Source organism: Protopterus annectens, chromosome 1.part1, assembly GCF_019279795.1.
Source record: "Protopterus annectens isolate FY-2018-M chromosome 1.part1, PAN1.0, whole genome shotgun sequence".
NCBI classification, from domain to species: Eukaryota; Metazoa; Chordata; order Ceratodontiformes; family Protopteridae; genus Protopterus; species Protopterus annectens.
Window position 1 is genome coordinate 1,309,599,845 of NC_056726.1, and position 18,586 is coordinate 1,309,618,430.

The window sequence follows — 18,586 nt, forward strand, 5'->3', positions numbered from 1 at the left end:
GTCCTCAATAAATTCCAGAAACTTGTCAAGCTGGTCTTTACTATCATCCCAAATAATAAGGATGTCGTCCAAATAACGACCATAATATTTCCAACATTTTGCATATAGGCTTGAAAATATAAACTCTGTCTCCCAAAAAGCTAGGACAGAGTTTGCAAAAATGGGGGCACATGTAGCCCCCATTGCTACCCCATTGCACTGTTTGAATAACTCTTCTTCAAACACAATAATGTTGGTCTCTAAAACAAGTTCCATTAGTGTTCTAATGGTAAGAATACGGTTGTGTCCTAAATCAGTGTGACGACATAAAAATAGAACCATTCAATACCGGTTTCGTGAGGAATAATAGAAAACAAATCTTTTACATCTATAGTGACAAATATCAAGTTGTCACTATACATCTCCTTATTGAGTTTTTTTAGAAGATCCCATGAGTCTTTAATGATCCACTGACAATTTACCAAGATGTTTTTAAGTAATGTGTCAATAAATTTGGCAATAAAGTATGTTTTAGATGCTTTAGCATCTACTGTAGGCCTAAAGGGGGGGGGGGGGTTACTAAGATCTTTATGGATCTTCGGAATGCCAAATATTGTAGGTGTTTTTGGCCATTTTACTAACATGAAATAATGTTCATCCAATCAGATTTGTCTACTAAGGAGTAGTTCTTATAATATTAAATCAACCCTCCTATAATAGAATATTCTTCTCATTAATGCTAATCTGATGACAGTAAGTGTCTGAATGTAAAATATCAAACATTTTCTCTTTGTAAGTGTTTCTGTCCATTATAGTCAACCCACCCCCTTTATCTGGTTTCATAATTCTTATTGTATGATTAGCACACACCTTTTTAAGTGTGTCCATCTCAGATCTGGTTAGATTCAACTCGTCATCCAACCTACCTCCTTCTTTAAATAATGACCAAATGTCAAATTCACACATTTTTTCAAATGTTTGGACAATAGAGCAAAGGGGAGGGTTGAATGCACTTGGTTTTCTACATAAATTTATAACATTGGTATCCTGACTGTTGTTCTTGAAACAAAATTGAAAATTCAGTTTTCTTGTGTATAACTTCAAATCAATAAGTACATCATCCAAACCACCTTTTCTATTGGGGACAAAAGATAGTCCCTTCTCAAAAATGTCAGCAATATCATCCTGAAAACAAACATTACTAAAGTTGTAAATCTTGAAATCAGCATTCTTGTTACTAATTAACTTAGGAAATACAGCATCCTGAATAGTATTGTTGATCCAAGAAGCCACCCTGGTTAATGTATGTTGGCTTTCCCCCTGTAATTCCGATAGTACTGTTTCGTCCCACCTCTCTGATTCTTTAGTCGTTCTGACCTCCTCAAAGGGGGAAACTCTAAAGGGTCAACACCAAATTCATTTTCACCATTGGGAGTATATCCATGGCCATTATAGTTGTGGCCATATTCAATATTAACACTGTTGTTTTTATTTTGACTTAGTGGGGGAGGGGGCTATGCTCTATTCTCAGCATACTCCCTTTCATCCTTTCTCAATTTCCCTTCCTTTCTATTTTTTAACTCGGTAATGTAAAGGTCAATGCTCTTGAAAAATTTTCATACTGTGTTTTTTTAAGTTCAAACAACAAGTCTGATTGAATAGAATTGTTAATATGCACAATTTTGTCATTAAGTAAGCCCATTTTTCTATCATTATCTTTTATAAGACAGTCCAGTAATTCACATCCATGCCGATTAAAAAGTTTTACCAGTTCCTGGTGTAATTCAGAGTCCTTAAGTAGTCCAGTCGGGTACCGCCATATTCTAAGCCCTTTAGGGACCTGTTCTCGTTGTAAACACTCCCGAAGGTAGCTATTCTCTACTTGGACTTTACGAAAGTCGTAGATGTAATTTTCCAATGTAGAAATGTGTTCACTAAGTGAACAGTTGGAATTACTGTTATTAATCGAGTTACGCCGCCATTCGCGGTCTCCCTCCAGCCATTGTGAAAGCGTATGTCTTCCATTGTAAGATGTGTAACCTCTAGGGTTGTCTGGATATACGGAAGTCCATCCTGCATCTCGCTCCAGTGAAGAGACTCTTACGTTCTCCTGCCGCTGCCATTGAGCTGGTGTAATGTCAGCATTAAAAACATCATCATCACAAGCATTACTGCTAGTTCTCCTAGCTTCTGAAGCGGGAAAAACCCGCAGGCTTTCATTATGTTTTTGCTATTGGGTCAGTTTTTCCATGAACAATACTAGGTTACTGACTGTCGAGTTCAAAGTTTGAATAGATGTAACCAAAGTGTTAAATAAAGGTGAATCCGCTCCATCTCTCCTTTCCATAGTAGACTTTAAACAACACCAAGACACACACAACTAATAATCTATGAGGAAAAAACAGCTCAGATCCACACCAAAATGATGGATTTAGTGCTTACGCCCCCTTTAGGCCTATAGTAGATGCTAAAGCATCTAAAACATACTTTATTGCCAAATTTATTGAAACTACTTAAAAACATCTTGGTAAATTGTCAGTGGATCATTAAAGATTCCTGGGATCTTCTAAAAAAACTCAATAAGGGTCTCTGCAACCACAGGCTACTTCTTTAAAGCCTGCCCTAGTTTCTTCTTCCTCTGATGAGGAGCAGGATTATGACTGACCATTCTCTAGACTATTCTTCTCAGCTACATTCTCCAGGGCAAATCTCTTCTGACAAAGAGGAATCCCTCTCATCTGATTCCCCTATTGAGGAAGCTTCTTTTGGAGAGACTGTACAGAAGATGGTGAAACACTTTTTTGTCAGTTCACACTGATCTCCAATGTTTAGAAGAGGTATTACACCCTCTTGGAGGTGGGTACCCCTGCCCCTTTCCCATTCCCTCCTGTCCTAGAGGTCTTCCAGAACACCTTTCAGTCTACCTCTTCTGCACCTGATCCTCAACCACTAGCTCCTGTGAGACCAGGCAGAATTTACAAGGTCTCTGGTGATCTAAAATATCAATATACGAACCCAGTAGCAGACCCATCTGCAGTATCTCTCTCTGTCTCTCTCTCTTCAGATAAGCTTCCTAACCTTCTGCCCAGTGCTGATGCCCTACCTACTAGCAAAGACAGTAGGGCTATGGTTAGATGGGGAAAAAGGTTTACACATCTACTACCCTTCCCTTTAGGTAGTATACTCTTGCACTCCACTCCATTGCTAAAGACAATCCACAGTCCTAAAATTAAAAGCTTTGGAAAGAAAGAAAATTGGTTGATTATGCTATTTAATGACAAATCTTTCCATATCATTATCATATTTATGGATGTATATATACATATAATACATGTTTATAACATATATATTTTTCATATACATAATTTTTATATGGACATAATGCTTACATATTTAAAACATATATATATATATATATATATATATATATATATATATATATGTGTATTTTTTTAATATAGTATGCATAAGCTCAACATATTAAATTATTTTATTACTTTTTAGCATTTTTAAAGGTATTCATGAATGTATTTATTTATAACAGCAACAAAGTAGCATGCGTATTGGTTGGTTAATTAATCTATTAAGGGTCCAATGAATTAATGAGCACCTATATAAAAGGATGTGATGTAATAGTTTTAATTGTCTGACGTTTAACATAGCCTTAAATGAAATCTCTTACAGTGTGTTATATTTCTTGTGAATAAAGTGTGTTTTTTACTGCAAATATTGAATTTGAGTGATTCAGCTGTTGAAGTTCAACTCTACCTGCCTTATCTTTGCACATTTGTGTCTTTAGGCAATGAGCTTGATTTGTCATTACAGCTGAATGAGGAAGAAGGAAGGACCGAAGGGTCGATTGGTAAACTAACTGCTTTGATTATGCAGTTAACACAATGAGTGAACTGTCTAAATGAGTGTATTAAAACTCCCGAGCGTATCTCTTCTAATTCACTTGCTAATACGTTCAGGGAGACTAATTCTATGGACTTTAATACAACGCCTCTTTGTTTGGGGAGTAATATCCCACCATTTCACAACCACAGAGTTGGACCCGACCATCTCTCTCACACAGAGCAAACGGATGTCAACAAACATCAAGGAGCATGCGTATCTAACAAAGAATACAATAATACCAGTAATTTCGCCACTAGAAGAGAAATACCAGTTCTAAATGAATGACTGGAATCAGCGTTCGCTTTTTCTGCCAGACAGAATCAAGGTACTCATCTAATAGATCATAAACTTAATGATTTTGACAGTAAACTAGCTAAAGGCAGAAAGCTACAACTTGAGAATGCTTATTTAAGGGAGTGTAACAAACTGAACATCTTCCCCAAGGATTTGCGGTTTTGATGCTACCCTTCAGGACTAGTTAACAATTCTCCCTTACACATGGATTTAACGCAACTATTTGACAAGTGTGGTAAAGAATTTTTAGATATTATTATTAAATACAACCAGAAAGACATTGATGTGGTTATGAATGAACTGTCTGTTTTAGACAGAGATTTTAGGGAAGATATATCTTATGAGAACATAAAGTAATGAGATGTTACGTATTTACAATAGTACTGACCAACAAATTGCCAAACGCAAATCTGGTAAAATGCAAAACTTAGAAAGTGACATGAATCAATAATGGAATTGCATATCCTAAACGCCCAAGTGGGCAACGGAGAAACAGACGGATTTATAATGCTGATAATTTTAATAAAGAGCCAACAAACACAAGGGACATTACACAACAGCCTAACTGACTATATGACCAAGAGTTCTCAGAACTAAGAAGGTCAGAAAGAACAAAAAATAAAACTAACCCCCAAAATACGTACAATCAATTAGCGGGGTTTCAAGGGGCCAGGCCAAAAACAAGCAGTGGAGGACTTAAACAATGACAACATTTTCAACATGAATCCTTGTATAATGAATGATATTCAGCAGTTTGATTTTGATGTTAAACAAGAATCTGAGCATGTTAGTCATATTATTGTTAACAATACAAAAGGAGATTTTAATGTTTACAATTTTTCAGAAGCATATGTAGATGAACATGTTGTAGACTTATTGGCCAAAAGAACAACATTTGTCCCAACAAGGCCCTTTGATTTTACTAGTATGATGATAGATCTCAAAATATTCCTAAGAAAAATGAACTTTAGTTTGCTATATCAAAATAATATAGATAATGAGAGAAGCAAATATAGCATAAATAGTAGATATAATCCTCCCCTACACACTAGATTAATTACCTACCAAAAAATATGTCCGCATGAGTTAAAGTGCTTACACAGAATAAATATGAGAGGTAATTACAAATCGAATTTAAATGAAAATGAACAAACTATTTTAAATACATTAAAAAATGAGAATGCAAGAATTATGAGACCTGACAAAGGAGGAGGAGCAGTAGTTATGAGTCAAGACCCTTATAGAAAAATACTAAACAACATCTTGAATACTGGCATGTATGTAGAAGTGTCACTTAATGAACTGAATGGTGCCTATAGTAAAATATATGGCGAGATAAATTACATTTTCCTTGAAAGATGGATCAACTTAAGACTTGTATAATTACTTGAACATAACCTCTCCTAGAATTCCAGTTTTTTTTTGGCAGTCCCAAAATCCATGAGTGTGTCAATGACCCCATAATGCCTCCGTTAGTGGATGTCAGAGATTCTATTACTTCTGCATGCACTAAGTACATTGATTATAAACGTAAGAATATTCTAGTAAAAGAAGTACAAATCTGTAAAGATTCTTAGACATTTTTAAAACATATGAATGATGTCCAGTTTGACCATAATGACATTTTGGTAACAATAGACGTATGCGATCTTTATACTGTCATTCCTCAAGCTATAGATTAGAATGGGTTAATGAAATGCTCATTCATCATAAAGTTGCACGTGATACAGTTGACTTAATAATGGAACTATTAGAAATGGTGTTAAGCAACAATTTTATAGTTTTTGATGAGAAATATTTCCTGCAAAAAAGTATCGCTATGGGGTCACCTTGTGGTTGGGCATACGCAAATTTAGTGATGGCTTTTTAGGAGAGGAATTTTGTATTCAATACTAAATATAATACATTTTTTAAAGTCTTATAATAGATTTCAAGATGACATTAGCATCATATGGAATTTCTTATATATATAAATGGTATTATGGAATTTTTAAGGTTCACTTGGGATATCAGTGTGGAATACATGAGCTATTTGGATGTCCATCTTGTTAAAGATAGAATTTTTATTTATTTTTTATTTTACATTTGTTAACCGGGATAGTCCGACTGAACACAGGTCCATTTTCAGCGGAGGCCCAGGGAAAAAAGCTCCACATGTGGATAGTTACATAAGAGGTAAACAGTAGCAGTTTTATATAGTCACATACAGATACCAGTACAGAATTATAGGATTATATGCATACTTGGAATACTGCAGTGGTGGTGCTGCAGTAGCATTGTCGCCTCACAGTAAGATGTTGTCCTATTTGATTCTCAGCTAGAGCGTCTTCTGTGTGGATACATGCGTGAATGGGCGTACCTTCGTTGAAGGTTGTGCATCAGGGCCGGCAACTCGACACGTAAAAATCTACTGCCATTCATTAGCGGACCGGAGTTCCACTGTGGCGACCTCTAACCAGAAAAAGGCGAAAGACACAACAACATGTATACTTGGAATACATACATACTTAAACTTAACATTGTAGTTTTCTTGTTCGAACTTAGACATTGTTAGTGGTACAAGGCTGAAAAAGGTAGCATGTCATTCAGTAGTACAATACATATGAGAATGAGACTAAGTCTGAAACATTGACTATTTTACAGATAGCCAGGTAGTGAAGAGAGTGGTAAGCTTGTTAGTCAGGGTTCGTACAGGGGCACAGCCAGTGATGTTTTAGGAATTTTTTGAGAGATGTTTTAAATTGGTTAATAGTCTGGTTTGCTGTAAGTTCGGCAGGGAGCCGATTCCAGATTGTTCCAACAGAGTTGCAAAACAATGAGTCACCTGCTGAGTTTTTAGGTTTAACAGTTTGTGCCAGTATTTTGTCAGAAGACCGGAGAGTTTTTAGGTTACTGTAAGGGGTAATTATATTTTTGAGTATGGATGTGCTTTCGGGCTGATGGAGGACTTTGTGGGCTATTATTAATTGATTATACTGGATCTGGGAGGGAAACTCTAGCCAGCCTAGAGATTGTAGGTTAATACAGTGGTGGGTTCTATATGCTGAGCCTATGGCAAATCTGGCTATGGTGTTGTAGAAGCTGTTGAGTTTACTGAGGTCAGATTTACTCAGATTTGTATAGATTGGGGAGGCATTAAGAAGGGTTGAAAGTAAATGTGTTCGGGCAATAACTGTCCTAACAGTTGGGGTTAGAAATGCCTTAATTCTGTATAGAGATCCTAGCTTTTTGTTGACTGTTTTAATGGTTTTGTCGATGTGAGCGTCAAACTTAAGGTTATTGTCAACAATTACACCTAATAGTTTTGTATTACTTTCTGGGGAAATTATTGTGCCATTATTAGATGTTATGGTAAATGATGGGAGTGTAGCTTTCCAGGTGGGGGTGAAGAGTAGCAGTTTTGTTGTATTTGGATTCAATAGAAGATGCCTGTCAGTGAGCCAGTTGTCTACTACATTGAAAATATTTTGGGTTAAGGTCTGCAGGTCTAATGGGGAGGTGGCAGAACAGATTAGGGTAGAGTCATCTGCATATTGAATGCAGGTTACTTTGGGGATGACTGTATGAAGATCATTAATGAAGATGGAAAATAGGAGAGGTCCTAGTATAGACCCTTGAGGAACTCCAAGGGTGACTGGCAGTAGGGGAAAAAGGTTATCCTTCCATAGCACAGCTTGTTGTCTGCCACTTAGGTAGGAATGAAACCAGTGTATTGCTAGGCTGTCTATGGCAAGAGATTTTAGTGTTTGAATGAGTAGCTGGTGGTTTACCATATCAAATGCCTTAGATAGGTCAAGAAAGACAGCAGAGGAGGGTGTATTATTATTACGAATTTGATTTATTGTCTGAGAGAAGGATAGAAGGGCTGTGGTGGGTACTATGGTGGGGTCTAAATCCATGCTGTGAGGGAGCTAGGAGATTGTGCAAATTGAGGTAATGAAGGAGTTGCTTGTGGATATATTTTTCCATAATTTTAGCCAGAGGGGATGGAATGGCAATGGGCTGGTAATTTGATAGGTCAGTGGAGTTACCCCCTTTATGGAGTGGAATTACATAGGAAATTTTCCAGATGGAGGGGATATATGCTTCAGAGATGGTTCTGTTAATTAATATTGAGATGGGATACGCTATTGCATTTGCAGCCTTTTGAAGATATTCAGCCGGGACTAGGTCTGCTGAAAGAGTGGTGGGTTTCAGTTTCTTGATTAAGGATTGGATAAATGCTGTTGGTACAGGTTGAAAGTTAAAGGATGGGTGGGTATTGGATATGGGGTTAATAGGGTCTAGGTTGTTGGGGCCTAGTTCCTTGGCAAGGGATTGTATAGTTTCTGTAAAGAAGGTGTTGGCAATATTTTCTGGAGGTTTTTGGAGGATAGACTCAGGGGTAGGGGTAGCAGTATTACCTGGATGGAGAAGATTGTTTAAGCTGGACCAAAATTTTTGTGGTCGAGTTTGATGTTTATGTTGCAGGTTACAGTAATACTCTTTTTTTGTCTAACATAATAGACTTCTTAGTATCATTTCTTAGCTGTTTATGTACTAGTTGATCCTTAGGGTTTTTATTGGTTTTCCAAGACAACCAGGCTTTATTTCTATTCATGATTTTTTGTCTAGTTTCTTTGGACAGCCATGGTGCTACTTTTTTCTTTGTTCTGATGGTTCGAGTGGGTGCATGATTTTCAAGGATTGTAAGAAATGTGGAGTTAGTGTGATACTGCCTCGTCTAGTGGGAGTAGTTTTAGTCTATTCCAGTTACATGTTTGAAGTTCTAATTGGAATTTGGTTTGATTGAAGCTCTTATTGTTCCTGATAGTTCTGAAGCTAGGTATTTGAGGGATATAATTTATTTGTCTGAGTATATATGTTAGGAGGTGATCACTTATTTCCTCAGGTTGGGTGCCTGCCTTATACATTTGGGGAGGGTTTTTAATGAGAATCCAGTCTAGTATGCTTTCTTTGTTATTGGGCTTACTAGTTCTGGCGGTGGAGGTTATGACTTGGGAGAAACCATATAGAGTTATGTGGGTAGTAGGGAAGTCTGCGGAGTAGGTGTTCCAGTCTATATTAAAGTCACCTAAAACAATAGTTTCTTGTGGGGAGTTTATGGACAGCCACTGTAGAATGTCTTCAAGGATATTGGTGTTGTTGCCAGGTGGGATATAAATGCAACCGATGTTTATAGATTTATGCTCGTTAATTTATAGTTTTGTAGAGAGTATTTCAGCTTTATCAGCTTGAGGAACTTGTGGAGAGTTGGAAATAGTTACATTAAATGAAGATTTATATAAGACAGCTACCCCGCCTCCCTTCTTTGAGGTGCGGTCCAGTCGTATTATATTGTAACCTGAAGGAGTAACTTCATTGTCAGTGGTGGATGGCTTAAGCCAGGTTTCTCTAAGACATAGTATATCTGGGGAATGTACTGCTAAGGAGGGCATGCAGGTAGTGGATTTTATTATTTAGGCTTCTGATGTTTAGGTGGCAGATGAGGAGAGAGGTAGAGGAGATGTTTAAGTTTTGCAGGCTAGAGGGGATATTATATATTGGGTTGGATGCTTCTGATGGGGTTGTTCCTGGGTTGGGGTGGATGTCCCCATCCATTGTGAGGTTAATTTGAGAATAGATTATTAGTTTTTGAAGTTTGAATAATAGTTTGTAGTAGTGTTTAGTTCTAGGGTTAACATAACTGACTTGAATGAGCTGTTGAGTTATTGTAATATGGGAGTTGGAAGGGAGGGGGAGTAGTGGCTGATTAAAGTTATGTGAAAGAGCATGATTATTGGTCTGTTATCTGGGGTAGTGGGAGCCTGGAAGGGAGAGATGTTCATAAGCTGTGATAAAATACGTAATTATCAGCAAGGGTAAAAAGGTAGTAGGAGGGCTTTGAATTGAAAGGTGAGGTTGAGGCTTGTAGTGGCATTGAAGAGGTTTTGCAACTTGCAATTGTTTAAGAATGGGGGTGGGAGGGTAGTAGATGAGGGTAAAGTAGAGAAATAGGGAGGGTGTTGTGGTTAGGGTGGGTCTAACAATTGCTGATTGAATCTATAATTAAGAGAGTGGCAGTTGTGGCTGTAAATTTAGCACATCTAGGGGTGTGAGGAATTTGGGGGCAGCTTGGGACGTGGAGCGAGCCCGAGCAGAGCGAGGGCGAGTGTAGCGGGGCTAATGCAAAGAAACCAGCTAGCAGTGGGGAAACTATCAACACATTAAGTACAATGAGGATTTTTTATTTGTTTGTTTTAAATACTTTCTTACCCTTGTTGTTGCCTTCAGTATACAATTTTTATGTAGTATACTGTTAGTAATCACTTTTTTCAGCCTTTTCTCACATTAAGCTTTCTTCTGCCAATTGTCTGCTGTTTTTGTACAGAGCTCAAGAGTTTAAACCCCTGCTTCAGGTTTATTCTATGTAATTTCTAGTTTTATATGTTTTATGCAGGGAGCTCAAATGATTTTCTGTAGTTAGTATAATTAAGCTCAGTTTCTGAGTGCTAAAATCTAAGGCAGACAGCTGGGCTACAGAGCCTACAGTAAAAAGGAGCGTTGTTCTGTGTGAATTAATTTATGCTAGTGATATACCTAGAAACTTAGATATGTTCACTAGGTAATCCTTAGATATAGGAGTAACCCAGTTTAGTATTTTAGGGTTGATTATGGGGCTTTGAGGGATTACTGGTAGTGCTGTAGACCCAGTATGGCTAGTCAGTATAGTACATACAAACAGGATAAGATAATATTAACCTTGGCAGATCTTTACAGAGTCGACGGACAGTGCAGGAAAGTTTCCAGTTAGGTTTCAGCAGAGGAGGTGTCCTTCTGGCGTTCAAGCCTTTCAGGGATCTAGCAGATAGAAGAGGATAGAACCTGATGATAGATACATAAGTTAGTATATGTGCTAAGTAGCAGGTCCTTCAGCCAGTAGAATATAGCACTGTTAAGAGCATTTATTTTCTATACAGCAGAGCAGCAATAATCATAGAAAATGGCCATAACACAGTCAGAGCAACCCAGTAGTTAACACATTTCAAAGCACAATGGTAGTATTATTAAATGCAGCCATGTATTTAATAAGTAACACAGTCTAAATATTTATTTATTTATTTATTTTACATTTGTTAACCGGGGGTGTCTGACTGAGCCGAAAAGGCCCTTTTTCAGCAGAGGCCCGGGGAGAAAAGCTCCACAAAGAAAAATTACAGACACATTTAGTTATTTAGACATAATCAGTATACACACAAATTACAAGAGACATGTTTTTACAGTGGCATGCGGCACAAACAGTTACAGTGGAGCGAACAATCAAAAAAGATATTCATTTTAAAAATAAAGGTAAGTAATAGATTTGTGGTGTACAGCTGAACTTTGGAATGTAGGTAGAATACATACATAGTACACAGGTACAGTACATTGTAGATTAGCCAGTGTTTGTGAGTAAGATTGAAAAACTATTATAAATTGCTCTAGATTTAGTATGCATATGTTATCCGCTTTCACTAGCCTGGGGAGCAATCATGGCACTGCCAACTGTGCTTGAGATGTGTAGTATAAAATAGTGTCACTTTGGTTAAAAAAAAAGCAGTCAATCACCAAATGAATTACATTTAAAACAGCAGTTTTAATACAGCATAGTTGCATAAAGACAACATAGCTGCAGTGGTAATGCCAGTAAATCACTGTTGCTGAAAGGCAGAGTCAAACCAGTGAAATAAACAAATAAGCAGAACAGTAGCAGTGTGGTTTAAACAGGCATAAAACAGTGTATAGTGTTACTTGTCTAGCTTAACTAAATCATAGCTACTGTTTCAAACACCAATACCAAATGAATTGCATTTAATACAGCAGTTTTAATACAGCATAGTTGCATAAAGACAACATAGCTGCAATGGTAATGCCAGTAAATCACTGTTGCTGAAAGGCAGAGTCAAACCAGTGAAATAAACAAATAAGCACAGCAGTAGTCAAGAATCAGAAACTTGAATAACAGTTGTATACATCCAAATAATTAGCTAAAAACAACACTAAGACATTCCGGAGGTCTAATGGCTTACCAGTGAGCAGAATTCAACTGCTGTTGAGCACTTGTGTCCTGATGGGAGCCTAGTAATTTAAAGATGGCTCCATAAACAGCAGGAATCTAATATAGACTTGGTATTGGGGGTGGGGGTTAGCAAAAGGGTGTGAACCAGGTGCAATGCAAAGAAACCAGCCAAACCAGAGACGCTAGCAGTGGGAAACTATCAACACATTAAGTACAATGAGGCTTTTTTTATTTGTTTGTTTTAAATACTTTCTTACCCTTGTTTTTGCCTTCAGTATACAATTTTTACGTAGTATACTGTTAGTAATCACTTTTTGCAGCCTTTTCTCACATTAAGCTTTCTTCTGTCAATTGTCTGCTATTTTTGTACAGAGCTCAATAGTTTAAACCCCTATTTCAGGTTTATGCTATGTAATTTCTAGTTTTATATGTTTTATGCAGGGAGCTCAACTGTTTTTCCTTAGTTAGTATGATTAAGCTCAGTTTCTGAGTGCTAAAATCTAAGGCAGACAGCTGGGCTACAGAGCCTACAGAAAAAGGGGTTTCGTTCTGTGTGTCTAAATTAATTTATGCTAGTGATATACCTAGAAACTTAGATATGTTCACTAGGTAATCCTTAGATATAGGAGTAACCCAGTTTAGTATTTTAGGGTTGATTGTGGGGCTTTGAGGGATTACTGGTAGTGCTGTAGACCCGGTATGGCTAATAAATATAGTACATACAGACAGGATAGGATAATATTAACCTTGGCAGATCTTTTCAGAGTCAAGGGACAGTGCAGGAAAGTTTCCAGTTAGGTTTCAGCAGGGGAGGTGTCCTCCTGGCGTTCAAGCCTTTCAGGGATCTAGCAGATAGAGGGGGGTAGAACCTTGTTAGATGTTTTCAGAGTCGAGGGACAGTGCAGGAAAGTTTCCAGTTAGGTTTCAGCAGGGGAGATGTGCTTCTGGCGTTCAAGCCTTTCAGGGATCTAGCAGATAGAGGGGGTAGAACCAGTGAGCAGAATTCAACTGCTGTTGAGCACTTGTGTACTGATGGGAGCCTAGTAATTTAAAGAATTCACGAAGTTTATACAGCACTCATACATAGAAAGGAATCTTACTCGGATTGTTTTTTTACATTACAGCAGTTCACATCCAGAGCACCAGAAAAAGTCTGTTGTCAAGGTGCAACCTGTTAGGGCAGCCCGGATGGTGTCAAATCTTGAAGAATTTATGGATGAATGCAACTTTTTCTGTACTAAGTTTATTAACATGGATTATCATATGGCTTTAATAGATGCATTGATACAAGAAGTAACCACTAAGAGAATTAATGGGCACTTTAAACCCATTCTAGATAGGTTGAATGACTTGTATGATAGTAATAGTATTCACAGTAATAATGTAGTGAACCTAATCAATGACCAGAATTGTGTACCAGTGAATCATGGTGATTTTTCTAAAGCTTTGATTCTTACTTTTTCCCAAGATCATTATATGATAAGAGATGTATTGTAAATAATTGGACTATTCTGTTAGATGGCCCCTGTATTAGGAGTCATATTAATGAGAAACCTAAAATAGTTTACAGAAAAGGGAACAGTTTTAAAGAAATTCTTAAACAAGCAACTCAAATACCCGGACAGTTAAATATAGGTATGTCAAGATGTGGGACATGTCATTGGTACCATAAAGTAAAGATGGGTGACAATATTTATCTTAGAAATAAAAGATTTTGTTTACGTAGTAAATATAATTGCAAGTTGAAAGCAGTTGTTTATTTAGCTACATGCGATTCATGGCCAATTTTTATATTGGAAAAACTGAGAGACAGACACTTGTTCCAAAGAATGGGCAGCCACGGTGGTGCAGCAGTTAGCGTTGCCACCTCACAGCAAGAGGTTCTACAGTTCGATTCTCGGCTGGGGTTCCTTCTGTGCGGAGTCTGCATGTCCTCCCTGTGGTCGCGTGGGTTTTCTCCGGGTGCTCCGGTTTCCTCCCACATCCCAAAGAGAATGCTGTAGATGGATTGGACACTCTAAATTGGCCCTAGGCATGCATGCGTGCATGCGTGCGTGTGTGTGCCTTCTGTGAAAGGTTGGGCGAAAGAAGAAGACTTGTTCCAAAGAATATACGAGCATGAATATGCCATCAAGAAAAATAAATTAAATAATGCTTTGGCAAAGCATATTTGTGAATATAACGATCACCAATTTTCTTTCATGGCTATTGAACTTGTAGAAATTGAAGACAAGAAGCCTTGGGGTGTGCAGTTAGAGCTAAAAGAATTAAAATGGCAAATAAAAGTACAGGCTGATAACTGGCCTAGAATAAATGAGCGTAGCTGTATTGCCCCAGTCCTAAAATTAAAAGCTTTTGAAAGAAAGAAAATTGGTTGATTATGCTATTTAATGATAAATCTTTCCATATCATTATCATATTTATGGGTGTGTATATATACCTATAATACATGTTTATAACATATATTTTTATATATTTTTCATATAAATAATTTTTATATGGACATAATTTTTACATATTTAAAACATATAGATGTATATATTTTTATATATTATGCATAAGCACATCATAATAAATTATTTTATTACTTTTTAGCACTTTTTAAAGGTATTCATGAATGTATTTATAACAGCAACAAAACAGCATGCATATTGGTTGGTTAATTAATCTATTAAAGGTCCAATGAATTAATGAGCACCTATATAAAAGGATGTGAGGTAATAGTTTTAATTGTCTGATGAAGTTTAACATAGCCTTAAGCGAAAGCGCATACAGTGTTATATTTCTTGTGAATAAAGTGTGTATTGTACTACAAATGATGAATTTGAGTGATTCAGCTGCTGAAGGTCAGGTCTACCTGCCTTATCTTTGCACATCGTTTGTGTTTCTTGGTACTTATTATACTTATTTATAAATGATAAATGATCTTTCATGTAAGTTAGAAAATTGTTCACATCATCCAAATGTGCAACTTCTGCTTGTTGCTGTTAAAATTGCATTGTGCATCATTTGTAATACAGCAAGCTGATTAGAGTTAAGAATTATGCAGATAAACAACGTGGATGTTTGATAAGAATTAAAAACATGTTAGCACTTTTTTGTCTTCTGTTGACAGATTTTTTCCTTTTCTTTTCTTCTTGGCTGATACTAGCCCAGTTACTCACCAAAAACTCAGCATTGTAATTGATTACTTTTGTGGTGGATACAAAATTTATCTACCCCTGTTCCTTGAAGCGTTGTCAGATTTGAGTGCAGTGTTGTTGATTTCAGGTTTGCAAGCAAGTTACATTTAATTTTACATGGCAAAAAGTAGCACCTTTTTTGTATTTTGTCAGTATTTCTTGAGAGGAGTTGTGCCATTTCTTCAAAGTTGCTATGCCATGCATCCTGAACATTTTCTTTCTGACATCCCTTACAGAATTATAGGGCAGGTTAGTTTACCATGATTTAGCAGTATCCCCCCCCCCCCCCCAGCTAGTTTAATTTTATTTAATCTGGGTTCAGACTTGTTAGTTTGTGACACTGCTATCTCTGCTTTGCAGCTGAGGAGAAAAACTTTGCATTTTTTTAACATTCTCAAAATATAAACGAAGAACAGTAAAGAATGTGCATATCGGTTTATAAGTTTGCTGTTTCAGAATATAAGTGATTGATTGATTTATTTCTAAGTCTATCAGCGTGTGACATTACTAACAATAAGTAATTACTGATTCTTTTCATTTCTAGGCCCAGGACCTCAATGTAATTGAAGAAGTAATTAGAATGATGCTAGAAATCATCAATTCCTGCCTAACAAACTCCCTTCATCACAATCCCAATTTAGTATATGCCTTACTGTATAAGCGTGATCTTTTTGAGCAGTTCCGAACACATCCTTCATTTCAGGATATCATGCAGAACATAGATATGGTATGTACAATTATACGTATTGTGATGGAAGTGGGTCAGCAGTTGAGACATTATGTTTATGGTGGTAAAATGCATTCAGAAATTATCTTTGTATGTAATGGTCTGAACCACAAAGACAAGTTCATTAGCAATCAGAACGTGGGATTTATCAATTTATTTATTTTTCTTTTTGGCAGTTTGACCTCATTTTAGCTTCAGCTTAGTACTGTAATTTGAATAATGCTACAGACTACCCCGCCAAATTTAGAATTGTGACCATAGGATGGGGCCAGTACTCATCATCACCCATTGATAAAATATGGACCGTGGTGTGGCTAACTTTATTTTGTGAGTTGTAGTTCACCCATCTCAGAGAAGCTAGTCATTTTCCACATAGACCGATCAGCAAATTCTAGACTTGACTTGTGAGACACTTGCGGATGTTTGGATTTCCTGTTCTGGTATCCCCAACAGAAATATGGATTTTTCACTCATTCCTGTGCTTGGAGTATGAATAGCTACATGTAGCATATGTCATGATGTCACACACAAGAGAGAGAGGTGCACCCTCCTTGACTCACTGCTTTTATTTTATTTTTTTTCTTACCAGCCAATCCTGAGCTGCTTCAAGCTTTTATCCCATTGCACCCATGCTTGCCCATCCAGAGGTACCCCAGTCACTCCTTTCTGGTTATCCCTGCATATGGACCTCCTGAGTCCTCAGGAAGTTGACTTTGTGATAACTTAGTATATAGCCCAAAGGAGCAAGAGATCATATGAGGATTTGCAGACATGGTGCCAGGATGCATTTCATTCTTGTGTTGGGCAGTCATGTTCGCTATCTGTGGGAATGGCTAGTTCTGTGACATCAGGTTGTCATTAATGTTTCTTACTCTTAACCCTAATATATATTGCAAGGCTGATGCTTTCCACTAGATGTTGCAAAGACGTCAGTGTCCCCATATCCTCCTCATTATAGCAGAGCTTGCCATTGGCCTGTTCATCTCATTTTCCAATCAGCTCTACCTGTGGGGCTTGAATCTGCCCTGAATTCAGGTTGTTGACAGCTTAGAAAGGCACCATTTCTCTGTGTCATCAGAGACCTGAGATTGTAAGCTCCACAACTGTGAAAAATAAAGTACAGTTGTCAGTAAATACCTCACATCTTAAAAGCTTTTACTGTAATGCCCTTAGTGTTTTTTTTTTTTTTTTTTTGCGCATGGGAGCTTGCCACTATCCTGTGTGCTTGTTACCTACACCATCTCTGAGACTGACATACCGCAAAATAAGAGGAAGACTCCAATGTGTGATGTCCCACCACTGGCAACAGTAATCAAGGAGCCTCAGTCCTCACCACTAGCACCTGGGGGGCATACATTGGGAGGATGACAGGTACACACAGTATTTCCAGATGCACCTCTCTGCATCAAGTGCAGTTTCCCTTAAGAGCACACAGAGACCACAGTCACTCCAGGGCTGGTTTCTTCCTCTTTCTCCAGATCCCTAATAAGATTCCCCACTGGCACAGCTATAGAGTTGAGATCTCAGCTGAGTGGCCAAGCCAAGACCTCCAACAATCTCTCTGTCCAGCCAGTGCTTTGTGTCCCTGCTGAAGTAGCTGACACACACACACACACACACACACACACACACACACACACACACACACACACCTGGAAAAGGCTGGCTATGCCCCCCTTTTTCCCAGACTAAAAGGTATTTATAACTGCCACCAGCCAGCTCATTATCGGCTACTTTAAGGCCCTTAAAGGGTGTCCAATCTTACTGTGTAATGTTACTATCAATACAAATGGTAGTTTAGAAAAGAGAAAGGCTATTAAGAGTGGATACGCAATGTCACCAAATAAATATGCAATTACTCTCAGAACGTAAAGGACAACAACGGGATTCTATTATTAAATGCTCAACTTCTCTGTCCCTTTTCTCCCATTTTATTGAATCTACTGTAAATAAACAACAACACAGCATTTAAAATATTTTAAATTGACTGTTTCTCTCCACTAGAACATTACTTTACTGTACTGTGGTTGTTTCACTTTCAAAAATCTTTTATCCCACCCTTGCTGCAGTCTCCAGTTCATTGATGATATCAAGGCCAGTGAATACAGGTAGTTTTCTGGCCAGCTACCTCCCCAAACTGACATCACCATGACTGTCCTAAACACCCACCCATGCTGTGATGTCACAGCTCTCTGGTCCTTCCCCTACCCATACAGAAAGTAAAGGCTAGAACAAGGAAACAGTACATGAATCAAGTCTCCTGCTTTGAGCTGTCAATCACAGCACTTAACAGCTCAAATTACCCTTAACACCTGGACAGCTAGGGAAGTTTGGTGTGAAGGGAGATGAGTCAAAGTAGTACAATTCATCTTCACAAAAAATGCAGTTTAGCCATTCTAAAAAGAAGCATCAGTAAAAAGTACTTTGAAAGTCTGTTCTATGACATTTGCACTGTTTGTGTTTTAAGTA

General features: G+C 37.6%; 1 protein-coding gene across 1 annotated transcript in view; it reads left to right on the top strand.

Annotated features, from left to right (window-relative positions):
• Positions 1-18,586, top strand: part of DYM (dymeclin) — a gene marked incomplete in the record, with an annotated part of 2,754,049 nt that overhangs the window by 2,130,716 nt on the left and 604,747 nt on the right. Inside the window, 1 exon segment of the mRNA XM_044081708.1 lies at positions 15,935-16,117. Coding sequence (XP_043937643.1) covers positions 15,935-16,117 — 183 coding nt within the window.